Raw genomic sequence first — 15,888 nt, 5'->3', positions numbered from 1 at the left:
TGCAATGGAAACATTTATTTGGTATATGAAAACATAAAAGTACTTTTGCGCTTAAGTTAACTACATCACGCACAGCATTTTATCTGCTAAAAATTCAGTTTGTTGGAAACACACCTCTGGTGATAAAATGGCCATATTCTTTCTATATGGACTATTCGCATGAAAATCCATCACCAATTGGATGGAAACCTAGATAGTGACTTTGAAGTTGATGCAATTTTAAAACTTGTGCAGTGCTATAGCATTTCCCACACACTGGGCACTTGTATGGTTTCTCCCCTGTGTGAACCCTCATATGTGCGGTTAGGTTTTCCTTCCGGCCAAAACATTTCTCACATTCGTTGCATTGGTATGGTTTCTCTCCAGTGTGAATTCTTAAATGGGTATTCAGGTGTCCCTTATGAAGGAAGCATTTCCCACATTCTTTGCATTGATATCGTTTCTCTCCTGTGCGAGTCTTATGCATTTTCAGATTAGAATATATGTGAATCACCATATGTCTGTCCAGGTTATGCTTACTGGGGAAACATTTTTCACATTCTTTACACTGATACATTTTCTCCCGTGTGTGAATCTTCATATGTGTATTCAGCTGTCCACTATGAATGAAGCATTTGCCACATTCTTTGCATTGGTATTGCCTCTCCCCAGTGTGAACCAACATGTGTTGTTTCAGATGAGACTCAAAGGAGAAGCGTTTGCTACAAACATCACAGTAATATATTTCTGTAGTGTGTGTTTGCAGGTGATCGATCATACATTCTGTGGACTCAAATTCTTCACCACACACACCACACAGGTAGTCTTGATTCTTTGTGTGTGTTTCTCGCACATGATGGACAAAATGGCCCATGAAAACAAAAGTCTCTCCACACACCTTGCAAGAAAAAGGAACAGAATTTCTTTGACTGGGGGATTTAAATTGGGGCAACTGTTTGGCTGTCTTGTCATCAGTACTGGTATGGGAGCTTTGTCCTTGTTTTAGCCATGTTCTAGTTGATTCGAGCAGTGTAGATCCTGGCAGTTGTTCTTCACTTTCCATTCCATTGTCATTGGCTTCACTCTGAGCTGCAGAACAACCAGGATTTACTGCAGAGAGGAGATGAGAGTCACCAGTTGGTTCTGGTACTCCATAGTCCTGTCCATTAGGTTCTGTTTTGATCTCTTCAATTGTGTTGGTGGCTATAGAGTGCTTCTCTTTGTTCTCCACAGTTTGAGTTTGGTAAAGATGTGAGAGCTGAGGTGGGCCCTGATCATTGCAGTCAACATTCACTCCTGCCTGTGTGAAAAGTGAGTCTTTGGTGTCAGACTCCAGCCCTTGAAGCTGCTCTTCCTCCTGACTGGTCCTGAACTCCTCGTGTTCCTCTTTAATGTGTGTGGGCTCTGGGTCCTCCTGCCCCAGACTTGGGCTCCACTCCTGCTCACAGTGTTCCTCCTCTTCAGATACAAGGAGAGTGAGTTGCTGGGGGTCTGAAAAGAAAACAGACGGGAAATATTGCTGTATAATTTCATATTTTAAAATATAATAAGTATATCATCCAGTTCCCTTATGCCCTGCAGAAGAAATGTACTAGTGCCATCACTACAGTCTGTAGCTAGCTGTAAGCTAGCTAGTTGTGTAGCCAATGCTATGTATTAACCGGACAGACATCATTTCGCAGCCATTTCATTTAGCAGCCATTTCATTTAGCAGTACTGAATGCATACATTAATAATATTTTAGGTACTCCATTGTAAAAAAACGTTTTTGGGAAGCTATTGAAATGCATTTATTAATGTCTACCTTCTTTTTTTGACAGGTGTATTCTACTAGACACCTTAATGCATACATTACAATTATATTAAAGGTACCACAAGAGCAGAAATTCACTTTTTCCCCCCCACTGAAAGATGATCCCCAGAGCTTACCCATGACGTTGCACAAAGATTGAAGTCAATAAGTCATTGTTTTAGTCAGAGTATGATATAGCTGGGTTTGAAGTGGGAAATCCGAGTGGGGATTTTTTTTTTGTGTGTGTGTCAATGTGGTGTTTCCCTTATCATATGACACGCTAATACTTTTCAGTCGACGTTTCTGTTCAGGACTGAGTTTTATTTTAATGTTACCACCCATCAGCATGGCATTGTTTATTAACATGGGCATGGACTCTTCAAGGTGTCGAAAGCGTTCTACAAGGATGCTGGCCCATTTTGACGCCAATGCTTCCCACAGTAGTAGTGCCAAGTTGGCTGGATGTCCTTTGGGGGGGGGGGGGGGGGGGGGGGACCATTCTTGATACACACAGGAAACTGTTTGAAAAACTCAGCAGTGTTGCAGTTCGTGACACACTCAAACCAGTGCGCCTGACACCTACTACCATACCCCGTTCAAAAAGGCACTTACATTTTGTTGTCTTGCCCATTCACCCTCTGAATGGCACACATACACAATCCATGTCTCAATTGTCTCAAGGCTTAAAAATCCTTCTTTAACCTGTCTCCTCCACTTCATATACACTGATTGAAGTGAATTTAACAGGTGACATCAATAAGAGATCATAGCTAAGGTTGCAAAGGTTCGGAAACTTTCCGGTAAATTTCCAGAATTTTTCCATGGGAAGATAAGCCCGGGAATTTATAACAGTGAACCTTTTTTTGTGGGATACACATAAAGCAATTCTAGGTCTTGTGGCATATTTTGGTTAAACTATCCCCAATTCAATGGAATTGCAACCCTCTGCATGTGCAGTGCATTCTTCCACCAAATGTGCAGCTGATTCTTACGATCTTGCACACTAATGAGATGCTATTGAGCCCACACTTCTACACTGTCTGAGGCAAGGACTACATGCTTTCTGGTAAGTTTTGATTACAATACAGGGTGGGGTGTATATATTTTATATAACATACATGATTTTTTGTTAACTAGTATATAGTAGCCTACAGCAAAGTGTGTTTAAATCCTTTCTAACTTGTTAACAATTTCTGCTAGTTAGTTTTTGCTACCATGTGTGTTTTAGCTTGCATGTTTCATTTTAAAACATTTCTTACAAAGGAGTTGTTTAATCTAACTGCTTAACTATTTATCTATACATGGAATTGTATTTTTTTCCTAATCTTTACAGGAAAATGCCACGGGCACTATCTGACGTGTGGAGACATTTCACTGCAGCTAATGTAGAAGGAAAAGCTGTGTACATTTGCAAATACTGTGACAAATCATAGGTGAAGAATGCAACAAAGATTCAGAATCATCTGGCCAAGTGCATAAAGTTCCCTCATCGCTCACAACAAGCAACCTCTGACATAAGTCCCTCTACTTCTATTCGAGGTGAAAATGATGAATCAGACACCTTATCGATAGCAACCGCTCATGGTCCTCCTGGAATCAGAAGTTTTTTTGACTCAATGGAGGAACGTAGTCAGAGAAATGCTGATGAATGTCTTGCTCGAGCTGTGTAACTGTTCACCTCTGATGCTCACAGGCAATGAGTTTTGGTAGAGATTTCTGAATGTTCTTTGCCCAGCATACACCCCTCCAACCAAACATGCTTTATTTACTAATTTGCTATATGCAGAGTTCAACAGAGTTCAAGTGAAGGTCAAGCAAATCTTAGAGAAAGCGAACTGTATTGCAATCATCTCTGATGGGTGGTCGAATGTTCGTGGGCAAGGAATAATTAACTACATCATCTCCACCCCTCAACCAGTATTCTACAAGAGCACAAACACAAGGGACAACAGACACACCGGTCTCTACATTGCAGATGAGCTGAAGGCAGTCATCAGTGACCTTGGACCACAGAAGGTATTTGCACTGGTGACAGACAATGCTGGGAACATGAAGGCTGCTTGGTCTAAAGTGGAGGAGTCCTACCCTCACATCACACCCATTGGCTGTGCTGCTCATGCATTGAATCTGCTCCTCAAGGACATCATGGCACTGAAAACAATGGATACACTCTACAAGAGAGCCAAGGAAATGGTTAGGTATGTGAAGGGTCATCAAGTTATAGCAGTAATCTACCTCACCAAGCAAAGTGAGAAGAATAAGAGCACCACATTGAAGCTGCCCAGCAACACCCGTTGGGGTGGTGTTGTCATCATGTTTGACAGTCTCCTGGAGGGGAAGGAGTTTCTCCAAGAAATGGCCATATCACAGTCTGCCAATATAGACAGCCCCATCAAGAGGATCCTCCTGGATGATGTATTTTAGGAGAGTGGTAAGCAGCCTAAAATCTATAGAAGTAGACATTGCACAGATTGAGGGAGACAATGCCATCCTGTCTGATGTTCAGACTCTGCTTGCAGATGTAAGAGTAGAAATCCGTACTGCCCTGCCCACTTCACTATTGCTCCAAGCAGAGGAAACTGCAGTTCTGAAATACATCAAAAAGTGTGAAGACTTCTGCCTGAAGCACATACAAGCCGCAGCGTACATGTTGGACCCCAAGTATGCTGGCAAGAGCATCCTGTCTGGTGCAGAGACCAACAAGGCATGGATGAGGGCAAGGTTCTTGGCAGTCGTGCCAACATATCTCATCAGCCACCTGGTGGAAGGGACTTTGTGGATCTGAGGCTCTTTCCCCTGTTGCCTCCATTATCCTCCAAATCCTACCAACATCAGCCACCTCAGAGCGCAACTGGTCCTTGTTCTGGAACACACACACCAAAGCACGCAACAGGCTGACCAATACAAGAGTTGAAAAATTGGTGGCCATCCGGGCAAATTTGAGGCTTTTTGAGCCTGACAACAAGACATCCTCAACCAGGTTGGAAAGTGACAATGAAGATGAGGCCTCAGAGTCTGATGTTCAAGAGGTGGACATTGAGGAGGTCCAGGGAGAAGACATGGAAGCCTGAGAGGAAGACAACCAAAGCTTTAGTTTCTAGACTATCATTTTACAGCTGTACGTTGAAAATGTTTTTGGGAGATGCGATGGATTATTGGGCATCATTCAAATATTCCCCTTTCTTTTGTTGTTCAGTGAAATCATCCCATGTGAAGAGTCAACTCATTTAATTAAAGTTCAATTCGTAACTAAATTGTTTTTTGGATTTCTATTGGAAGGATTTAATAATTTGCAATTGTCTACTTATGATAAGGTAAAAGGTTTGTGTCTCCATATGACATGGTAAATATATCCAATGCAAAAAAACATCTACATTTAAATGGTATTAATATTAATTCCCATATATTCCCGTTAATTCCCATATATTCCCGTTAATTCCCATGGAAAGTTTCAATCGCTGAATATTCCTCAAAATGTGCAACCCCCAATCATAGCTTCTACCTGCTCAGTCTGTGTCATGGAAAGAGCAGGTATTCTTAATGTTTTGTATACTCTCTGTGTGTGTGTGTGTGTGTGTGTGTGTGTGTACACACACACACAACCATTATAGAAATACTATAATTGCGTGATATGATTGCATTTTGCAACCCTGCTCCACCCGTCGCCCCAAGATGAATGGTTTTGATCATTAAAGTCTTGCTTCACTCACACGCTTCACTGCTTTGATTAGTGCAGCTAAACCACAAGGTGTCTATCCTATAATGAACAGGTACCGCGAAAGAAAATTAAAGGAACTTATCTATTTTGTTGTGTCTGATGCACTCAGGGTTGTTGTTTCATGTCATTTGTGACGTGCATCAAGAGCAAAGTCATTGTAGCCTATCATTTCACCTCCCCTGTGAGAACCATGAGATCGGGCTGACTTAGCTTTGCTGTACCGCAGCCTGCCAGCAGCCTACCTACCAAAGGTTGCACCGTCAATTACAATGTAGAAAAACGCATGTCTCTTATGGAAGATGCTAAAACTTTGGAGATAACAATAGATGGAGAAGTCGGAGATACTGATTTAAAATCAAATCAAATTTTATCTGTCACATGCGCTGAATACAACAGGTTTATTTAACCTTTATTTAACTAGGCAAGTCAGTTAAGAACAAATTCTTATTTACAATGACGGCCTACCGGGGAAGGGTGGGTTATAACTGCCTAGTTCAGGAGCAGAACAACAGATGTTTACCTTGTCAGCTCAGGGATTTGATCTAGCAATCTTTTGGTTACTGGCCCAATGCTCTAACAACTAGGCTACCTGCTGCCCCAAAGTTCTACAGCTGCACCATCGAGAGCATCCTGACGGGTTGCATCACTGCCTGGTATGGCAACTGCCCGGCCTCCGACCGCAAGGCACTATAGAGGGTAGTGCGTACAGCCCAGTACATCACTGGGGTCAAGCTTCCTGCCATTCAGGACCTCTATACCAGGCAGAGGAAGGCCCTGAAAATTGTCAGACTCCAGCCACCCTAGTCAGACTGTTCTCTCTGCTACCGCACGGCAAGCGGTACCCGAGCACCAAGTCTAGGTCCAAGAGGCTTCTAAACAACTTCTACCCCCAAAGCCATACGACTCCAATCAAATGGTTACCCCCATACTATTTGCATTGCCCCCCCTTTACACTGCTGCTGCTGCTACTCTGTTATTATCTATGCAGTCACTTGAATAACTCTACCTACATGTACATATTACCTCAATTACCTCGACTAACCCGTTCCCCTGCACATTGACTCTGTGCCTGTACCCCCTGTATATAGCTTCGTTATTGTTATTTTACTGCTACTCTTTAATTATTGGTTACTTTTATTTCTTACTTTTTTTGGTTGTATTTTTCTTAAAAATGCATTGTTGGTTAAGGGATTGTAAGTAAGCATTTCACTGTAAGGTCACACCTGTTGTATTCGGCGCATGTGACAAATACAATTTGATTTGAGCATTGCCCTCTGGTGGGCGCCTTTAAAGGCTAGTAACAGTTACACATCGCACCGAATGTGATTCTGGCGTCTGCGGATCGTTCAGCGCGCTGTGTTTTAGGGACCACCGACTGCCGAAATTTTCACACGATTCTACATGTAAAAATCAGTGTGCACTCGTTTCGCAAGTTACGTTCAGAGGTGCATAGTACTCTCGGCCAGCAAATGCTATTGTTGTGTCTGAGCCCTAATTGAACTTAACATTAAAATGTTATTTAAAAAAAAATATATATAAAAACCTATTCTTTGAAACAGTTATTTTGAGTAGTAATGTTACTGTCCCCACTACAACAAATAAATACTTAAATACATGTAATGTATTTTTATTGATATAATGTAGAATTCCATTCATTCGAGAACTGCTCCTTCTGGGATAACAACAGCAGGGGAGGCCTTCTAGCCAGCAGCATGGCTAGCTAGAAGGGATCCAGCTTTTGACAAATTAAGGTCAAACGTTGAATTTTTTTTTTTGCATTTTGGCTATCCCTAACCTTAACCCAATTATCCTAACCCACTACGTTAGTTATCCTAACCTGGTACGAAAATCTGACGTTAATTGAACAAAACCTGTAACCCTTCTAGCCGTGACCCTTCAACAAAACCTGGATCCCTTCTAGCCATGACCCTTCAAAGCCCGTCATTGTCCAATTCATAGCATCAACAATCCAGGGTTAATACGCCTCATTGGGTCTAGCTAGCTAACGTTAGCTTACATAGGCAGTGTGCCTTATTTAAAATGTTATGATACCACATTTAGTTAGCTGTCCCATTGATTCAATACAGACCTGCTCTGTTAAACTTTGGCTTGGTTAACAAATCAAGTAATCGACGCAGACGTTCGTTCTCTTCCTGGTAATCTGTTATCGTTCTCTCTACTGCCACTGATATCTCTGTAGCAGCTGCTGTTAAACGTTCAGTCAGATACGCATTGAACAACTGTAGTTTAGACATTTTGATAGAAATGAAAGTCGATAAATATGTAATATTCCGTTCAAATTGTGCATGTAGCCTACATTTCGCAAGGTGCGAAATTTCCCACAATCCTGTGTTTGTCTTCTTCTTTGTGTGATTTTTCCGGCAGATTAGATGCGGTGCTGCCTTTCGTTGGTCGGAGTGCGGATGAAGTATTTGGTCACAAAAATGGGGAAAATCTTAAATTGCACCAACATCTAACCCCATCATCCAACTACTTTGGAATTCCTTTTCTCAAAACTCCCTGTAGACGTTCTGCACTACAATCTCTCACACCCAAATAGTTCTGCTGCTGCAACTAACAAAGCTATCTTCTGTGATTTCCGCTCCATCAGTGCAGTAAAGTTGATGTTATGGCTATAAACGCAAGAAATTCAACCTTACTAAAAACTTATCCTCCCTGTATGTCTCTCTTCAGGCCTACTCACTGGGGTGCTCCCAGGCGAATCACTCACCCTTTGGCTATCTTAAACTCTCTTCACTGCCTCAGCATAGGAAACGTTCTGCCCCTCTCGAACTCTCGCAATTTCAACCTGTCGCTTCCTCACAGGGCACTTCGGATCCCCAGTTGACACACGATGCCTTCTCTATCCCAACTCTACGCTCCCTCTAACTGTGCCCCACTGCAAATTTCTCACATTGTGGGATCTCTCTTCTACACACTGCTATAACATGCCAGTTTATTATTATCAGTATTTATTTATGTCCGTAGTTTCAAACAGGATGGATTATTTGAAAATGTTTTTCTCAGTACAATCTGCCATCTTTTCACTCCAAAGGGTATAACACGAGGCATTAATAACAGTATCACCTTATTAATTATGAGTGTTTGCAGTACCATTCAAAACACGTTCATATCACATGTATTTAATATAAGTGAAAAGCAGTTTTCTAAATAAAATATATTTGTAATGAGCAAATACAATATCCACAGGTTTCCACAGCTTGGTGCTCAAGTTTGATTGTTTTTAATAACCTTCCCATAATACGCAGGGCTCCCGAGTGGCGCAGCAGTCTAAGGCAATGCATTTCAGTGCTAGAGTTGTCACTACAGTCCCTGGTTCAAATCCAGGCTGTATCACATCTGGCTATGATTGGCAGTCCCATAGGGCGGTGCACAATTGGCCCAGCATTGTCTGGAGTTAGTCCATCATTGTAAATAATAATTTGTTCTTAACTGACTTGCATTTTATAAAAATGGACTCTACCTGTTTACAAAAGTATCCCTGGGATGTTGCGATATTTTGAAAGCTGACTTTTGAGTTAGATTTTTTACCTGAAATGGACTCGGCAGATAAAGTAATCTAAAATTACTTTATTCAACTTATTTGGAACTTTATGGCAAAATGTAGTTTTACGCATAAATAGACATACCCAAAAGTAATACTTTTTCATGAGATGGCCATGAACCATAACTAGTAATGCTGCATAGTTCTAGAAAGGTCTGGAAAGCACCTTTCTGGGGGGAAAAAAATAGGAATTAATTTCTGAGGTGTACTCACTTTTGAGGACACAAACTCAAGTACATAATACCAAATATTATAATAATATTAATGCTTTCTTTATATAGTTACAATAAAATAAACGATTTACTATAAGATTTCACCTTTCTTATAACTGTAAAATGAATATGATTATATTTAGTGACAGTACAAATTTGGCCCCATTTAATATAACTGACAACAGACCATTTTCTGCCAAACCTCCTCTGAGCATTTCTGAGACACCATTCGAATGTCTGCAGATTCCTTACAACTTCAGCTTTACGCACAAAGTGATTTAGTATTTTTTTCCCATATTGTGAGCTCTAAATCCGTCTGAGAATATCACAGCGAGATGAGAGGAAGAGGCCCAACTCGGCGGAAAATCTGTCTCCCTCCAGCAGGTGGCGTATTTTCGTTGTGTATCGCCCACCAAGCAAGGTGTTTTGTATGGATGTCATTGAGAACGTCGAATTTGGTCAACGAACAAATGAATGGCTTATTTGCTACGTGAGGTTTATTTGATCTAATAAAAGTTTTGTACTGCTTAAGTTGTTACGAGCGTGGTGATATAAGTAGGACATGTGACATCCGGGAAACTTTGAGAAAAAACACTTGATATGGGTGTTGTTTCGAGACAGCTATGCATATTCATGACATGAGGCTAGTAGCATAGCATCTCTCTCCATTTAATACAGGCGGTTGATGTCAACAACCCTCATCGAGTATTCAAAAAAGGATTACAATAATGATATGTATCCAGCAATCCAAAGAAAGAATAGGCTGGAGCTAGACAGCCTCGCCGTGCCGCTTTGTGGACAACGACTCTCATTGTTAGGCCGGAGAGACATGTATCTTGTCAGTAAATCCATAATCTTTGGATGAGACCACATTGGCTGAAATCACTAGACTGTCCCCTTTCATAGGGAGAAGCTATACGAACACACCTTTGATGACGTTAGCCGCGCAGATCAGAGTCAAGTGGAGATTTATGAATTCGGTTCAGTCAGTCATCTCTGATGAGCCTTTCCCATTTCCCAGAAAGCTAGTTTATGCTGGCTAGCTGGCAACAATAGCAGCATGGTGGAGGGAGATGACGGAAGTGAAAGTGCTGGTTGATGGCGTGCGGTTGAGTGAAGTTGGTGAGAATGAATGGAAGACACTGACAAACGGGAAATGGAGACAAAAGAGCGAAAGTTGTAAACGAACATCAGTTTCTTGTAAGAGTGTGATTCATCAACAATTATGTATTTCTGGGAGATCTATTAGTGGTCACAAAGATAGTTAAGGCATTAGGAAAGGTAGAGTCAGAGTGACTAGGGGTGGTTTTGTTTTGATTTCCTGGCTCTATAAATGATTAGGATCTGAAGTGGAGAGTTGTGATTTTCAGACCAAAGCACCAATAAAAAGGTGTTCAAATCAAATTTTATTGGTCACATACATGTGTTTAGCAGATATTACTGCGCGAGTTAGCGAAATGCTTGTGTTTCTAGCTGCGACAGTGCAGTAATATCTAACAAGTAATATCTAACAATTTCACAGCTGTCTTGTTAGACTTCAGTGCAGCTTTTGACATTATCGATCATAGTCTGCTGCTGGAAAAAAACGTATGTGTTATGGCTTTACACCCCCTGCTATAATGTGGATAAAGAGTTACTTGTCTAACAGAACATAGAGGGTGTTCTTTAATGGAAGCCTCTCCAACATAATACAGGTAGATTCAGGAATTCTCCAGGGTAGCTGTTTAGGCCCCTTGCTTTTTTCAATCTTTACTAATGACATGCCACTGACTTTGAGTAAAGGCAGAGTGTCTATGTATGCGGATGACTCAACACTATACACTAGTCAACTACTACAGCGACTGAAATGACTGCAACACTTAACAAAGAGTTGCAGTTCGTTTCAGGGTGAATGGCAAGGAATAAGTTAGCCCAAAATATTTCTAAAACTAAAAGCATTGTATTTGGGACAAATCCCTGGCTCCAGGTGAAGCTGGTTTAGAGAATGCACAAAGCTGTCAAGGCAAGGCAAAGGGTGACTACTTTGAAGAATCTCAAATATATTTTGATTTGTTTACCACTGTTTTTGGTTACTGCATGATTCCATATGTGTTATTTCATAGTTTTGATGTCATCACTATAATTCTACAATATATGAAATAGTAAAAATAAAGAATGAGTAGGTGTGGCCAAACATTTGACTGGTACTGTATATTAAAAAAATAAAAATAATTACATTTCAAATTACAATAACAAAAAAAAACATAGGACATCTCTACACATATTTTCTCTGAAGAAACATAAAATAACAAATAAAAATATACAAAATATATACACTACCGTTCAAAAGTTTGGGGTCACTTAGAAATGTCCTTGTTTTTGAAAGAAAAGCTATTTTTTTTGTCCATTAACATAACATCAAATTGATCAGAAATACAGTGTAGACATTGTTAATGTTGTAAATGACTATTGTATGATAGAGTTGTTAGAATACAAGTTTAAAAAATATTGTATTTGGGGACAGATTTCAAATATTAGTTTTCTCGTGTATATAAAATTTACCAAAGAGAATGAAGAAATTAATGACTAATTCAGTAGTTTTGTTTTCATTTGAATAATAACATATTAAATCAAATCAAGTTTATTTTATATAGCCCTTCGTACATCAGCTAATATCTCGAAGTGCTGTACAGAAACCCAGCCTAAAACCCCAAACAGCAAGCAATGCAGGTGTAGAAGCACGGCAAGCAATTAATGACTAATTAATGACTAATTCAGTAGTTTTGTTTTCATTTGAATAATAACATATCAAATCAAATCAAGTTTATTTTATATAGCCCTTCGTACATCAGCTAATATCTCGAAGTGCTGTACAGAAACCCAGCCTAAAACCCCAAACAGCAAGCAATGCAGGTGTAGAAGCATATTACATCTTTCATTGTAAATACATGGGTCTTAATGAAATTAAAAACGTAATTACTTAATTAACTCGCTCCAAAATAGCTTCAGAGTCACACTCGTAAAAAAAAATGTGTATAATAGTTTCCCCTTCTTTATCACAGAAAAGGCAGATGTCCTCTAAGTCCATGAATTTAAACAACAAGTTATTGGGTATATTTTGTGCAAGATTTTACTTTATTTGATATATAGAATTTGTGAGGGAGCAACCGAGCTTTCTTCCATTCAATTTCAGTAATACAGTGCATTCGGAAAATATTCAGATGCATACAAAAAAATTGAAAAACCTGTTTTCGCTTTGTCATTGTGTGTACATTGATGAGGGCAGAAAATAATTTAATCCATTTTAGAATGAGGCTGTAACATAACAAAATGTGGAAAAAGTCAAGGGGTCTGAATACTTCCCAAATGCATTGTATATGCATTCCAGAACAATTTACTTTTAGGAGAGATTTTGTTCTTGGAGTTCGAAAGTTCAATGCACACTGACACGGTCGCCAGGTGCACAGTGTTTCCTCCAACACATTGGTGCGGCTGGCTTCCGGGTTAAGCGGGCATTGTGTCAAGAAGCAGCGCGGCTTGGCTGGGTTGTGTTTCGGAGGATGCACGGCTCTCGACCTTCGCCTCTCCCGAGTCCGTATGGGAGTTGCAGCGATGGGACAAGACTGTAACTACCAATTGGATACCACGAAAAAGGGGTAAAAAAATAAATAAAACAATAAACATAAAACCTTTTTTTTTTCACCTCATCAATCTATTGGTTCCCACATGTCAATGTCAGAATGTTTACAGATTTGTATTTATTGATGAAAATGTGAAGATGATCACGTGTTACCTGCATGGCCGTAGTGTAAATGTGCGATATGATTCCTCTTTAAGCCTTGTTGATATGTTTATATGGCAAGTGTTTGGGCAACGTCTCCCAAGATTACTTTTAACTTATTATATCATGTTTTTTTTTTAAATTAAACTTTCTTATTATGTAATTCTTTATTTGTTGCCTGCTTTGTCTCATACAGTACATACCACTAACCACTTTCCATTTAGGTTATTATTTTGTATACATGGGAGCTCAGCTCATGCTGTTCCAGAAAGTAACACAAGATGGCAGTGCCAAACTAGGTTGTTTTTTTTCTTCGTTTTGGAGGGCGGCAAATAAGAGGGTGAAGTCACTTTTGTTGACTATTCGCATGGCATGGGGTGGGTTGGGTTGGTGAAAGCAATAATATTTATGCCTAACTAGCACTTTGTCTGTTTGCACAGGCATTTCCAAAAGGCTCCTTTACTTTTTTTTAAAGCGCAGGTGGTGTTTGAGCTTCTTTATCCAAGCATTGTTATCCTTTTTTTTTACTGCCAATTGTTCTGCCACCTGTGTTAACTCGATACAAGTGGGGATACATGCTGTGAATGAAATGTACAAAAAAAAAAGTTTCTGGTAAATATGGGGGGGAAAAAAGGTTGTTAAAGGAAAATAATGAATTGGTCTTTGTTCATTTATGGCAGGTGGTCTTTAAGTTTCTTGATTCTTGCATTGAATTGCCATCTGTGTATTGATCTGATGTAAGTGGTGATACGTGTTGCCATTGTAGCCACAACTGCACCCTGCTAAGGAATTAGAGCAAAGATTAAAGGCTTTTCACCACAATTCACAACATTAAATACAAAATAAATAAATAGTTAAATTTTTTTTTGGTCACATATACCAGATAGGTGCAGTGAAATGTGTTGTTTTAAAGGGTCAGCCATAATAGTACAACACCTCTGAAGAAAATTATGGTTATTGGGCGGCGCACAATTGGCCTAGCGTCGTCCTGGTTTGGCCGTGGTAAGCCGTCATTGTATATAAGAATTTGTTCTTAACTGACAAAGTTAAATAAAGGTTACATTAAATGGTTTATAAAATAATACGTGCCTTGCTCAAAGGCACAAACAGATTTTCCCCCTTGTCGGCTCAGGTATTCGAACCAGCAACTCTTTAGCATTGTTTGTTTCAACATCTGTATTTTCGCATGTACATTGATCAATCTGTTAGTTGGACTGGAATAGTTGTTGCCTTTTAGATGGTTTAGGTAGTCTCATATATCTTTCCAACCCTGGAAGTCATTCTGAATGCAGGTTGTGGGTGAATAAATGTAAAAATGTTGGGAAATCCCTACTCTGGATAGATTCCAATAGGGATTAAACATTACTTTACCAGTATCACCAGCATGAGCTGGTCACCAGCATCACCATCTTAAACTGGTCACCAGCATCACCATCATAAACTGGTCACCAGCATCAAAAAGTGTCCAAAACACAACATACAGTTCCTTCAGAAAGTATTCCTACCCCTTGACTTATTCCAATTTTTTTTGTGTTACAGCCTGAATTCAAAATGGACTAAATATATATTTTTCTCACCAATCTACACACAATACCCCATAATGACAAAGTAAAAACATGTTTTTTTTAAATGTTTTCAAATGAATTGAAAATGTATTGAAATATCTTATTTACATAAGTATTCACACCCCTGAGTCAATACTTTGTAGAAGCAGCTTTGGCAGCAATTACAGCTGTGAGTCTTTCTGGGTAAGACTCGAACAGCTTTCCACACCTTGATTATGCAACATTTGCACATTATTCTTCAAGCTCGGTCAAATTGGTTGTTGATCATTGCTAGACAACAGTTTTCAGGTCTTGCCATAGATTTTCAAGTAGATTTAATTCAAAACTTTAACTCGGCCACTCAGGAACATTCACTCTCTTCTTGGTAAGCAACTCCAGTGTAGATTTGGCCTTGTGTTTTAGTAAATGGTCCTGCTGAAGTGTGAATTCATCTCCCAGTGTGTCACGATCGTCTTGACAAGAGAGTGAAGACCAAAATGCAGCGTGTGGAAAGTACATCTTCTTTATTTAAGGAAGAAGACGAAAACGAAACGAACACTATACAAAACAACAAAACAGACGACCGTGAAGCTATACAAACATAAGTGCTGACACTAAACACTTAGACATAGACATACCTAGAAACATTCACTCAACACAAACTCATACACTACACCCAACACCCCCTTTACCATATAACCACCCAAAACGACAAAACACAAACATTCCCCATGTCACACCCTGACCTAACTAAAATAATAAAGAAAACAAAGAATACTAAGGCCAGGGCGTGACATAACCCCCCCCTTAAGGTGCGAACTCCGGGCGCACCAGCATAAAGTCTAAGGGAGGGTCTGGGTGGGCGTCTGTCCACGGTGGCGGCTCTGGCACTGGTCGTGGTCCCCACCCCACCATAGTCACTACCCGCTTTCGTAGCCTCCTCCAAATGGCCACCCTCCACATTAACCCCACTGGATTAAGGGGCAGCACCGGACTAAGGAGCAGCACCGGACTAAGGGGCAGCACCGGACTAAGGGGCAGCACCGGACTAAGGGGCAGCACCGGACTAAGGGGCAGCACCAGGATAAGGGGCAGCACCAGGATAAGGGGCAGCTCCGGACTGAGGGACGGCAGCTCCGGACTGAGGGACGGATCCTGGCTGGATGACGGCTCTGGCGGATCCTGGCTGGACGGCTCTGGCGGATCCTGGCTGGACGGCTCATGGCTGGCTGACGGATCTGGCTGCTCATGGCTGGCTGACGGATCTGGCTGCTCATGGCTGGCTGACGGATCTGGCTGCTCATGGCTGGCTGACGGA

The 15,888-nt window shown here is 40.5% G+C and overlaps 1 protein-coding gene across 1 annotated transcript; it reads right to left on the bottom strand.

The window, feature by feature from the left end:
• On the bottom strand, positions 1 to 7,823 carry LOC120020710 (zinc finger protein 2-like). Its single transcript, XM_038964430.1, has 2 exons — positions 7,579 to 7,823; positions 1 to 1,470 (listed from the first exon to the last, which is right to left on the bottom strand). Exons 1-2 carry the CDS (start codon positions 7,742 to 7,744, stop codon positions 152 to 154), a joined length of 1,485 nt encoding a protein of 494 aa, XP_038820358.1. The 5' UTR covers positions 7,745 to 7,823; the 3' UTR covers positions 1 to 151.
• Positions 7,824 to 15,888: the final 8,065 nt, after the last annotated feature.

The sequence above is a fragment of the Salvelinus namaycush genome, chromosome 25 (assembly GCF_016432855.1).
Source record: "Salvelinus namaycush isolate Seneca chromosome 25, SaNama_1.0, whole genome shotgun sequence".
In the NCBI taxonomy this organism is placed as follows: domain Eukaryota; kingdom Metazoa; phylum Chordata; class Actinopteri; order Salmoniformes; family Salmonidae; genus Salvelinus; species Salvelinus namaycush.
The sequence above is the reverse complement of the archived record's forward strand: the minus strand, read 5'-3'. Positions and strand labels throughout refer to the sequence as shown.

Excerpts from the sequence above, each read along its gene's own strand:
- LOC120020710 (XM_038964430.1), bottom strand. The coding sequence starts at position 7,744 with ATGTCTAAACTACAGTTGTTCAATGCGTATCTGACTGAACGTTTAACA. Across the intron at positions 1,471-7,578 it reads GCCAAAGTTTAACAGAGCAG|ACCCCCAGCAACTCACTCTC; the intron begins GTCTGTATTGAA and ends TTTTCTTTTCAG.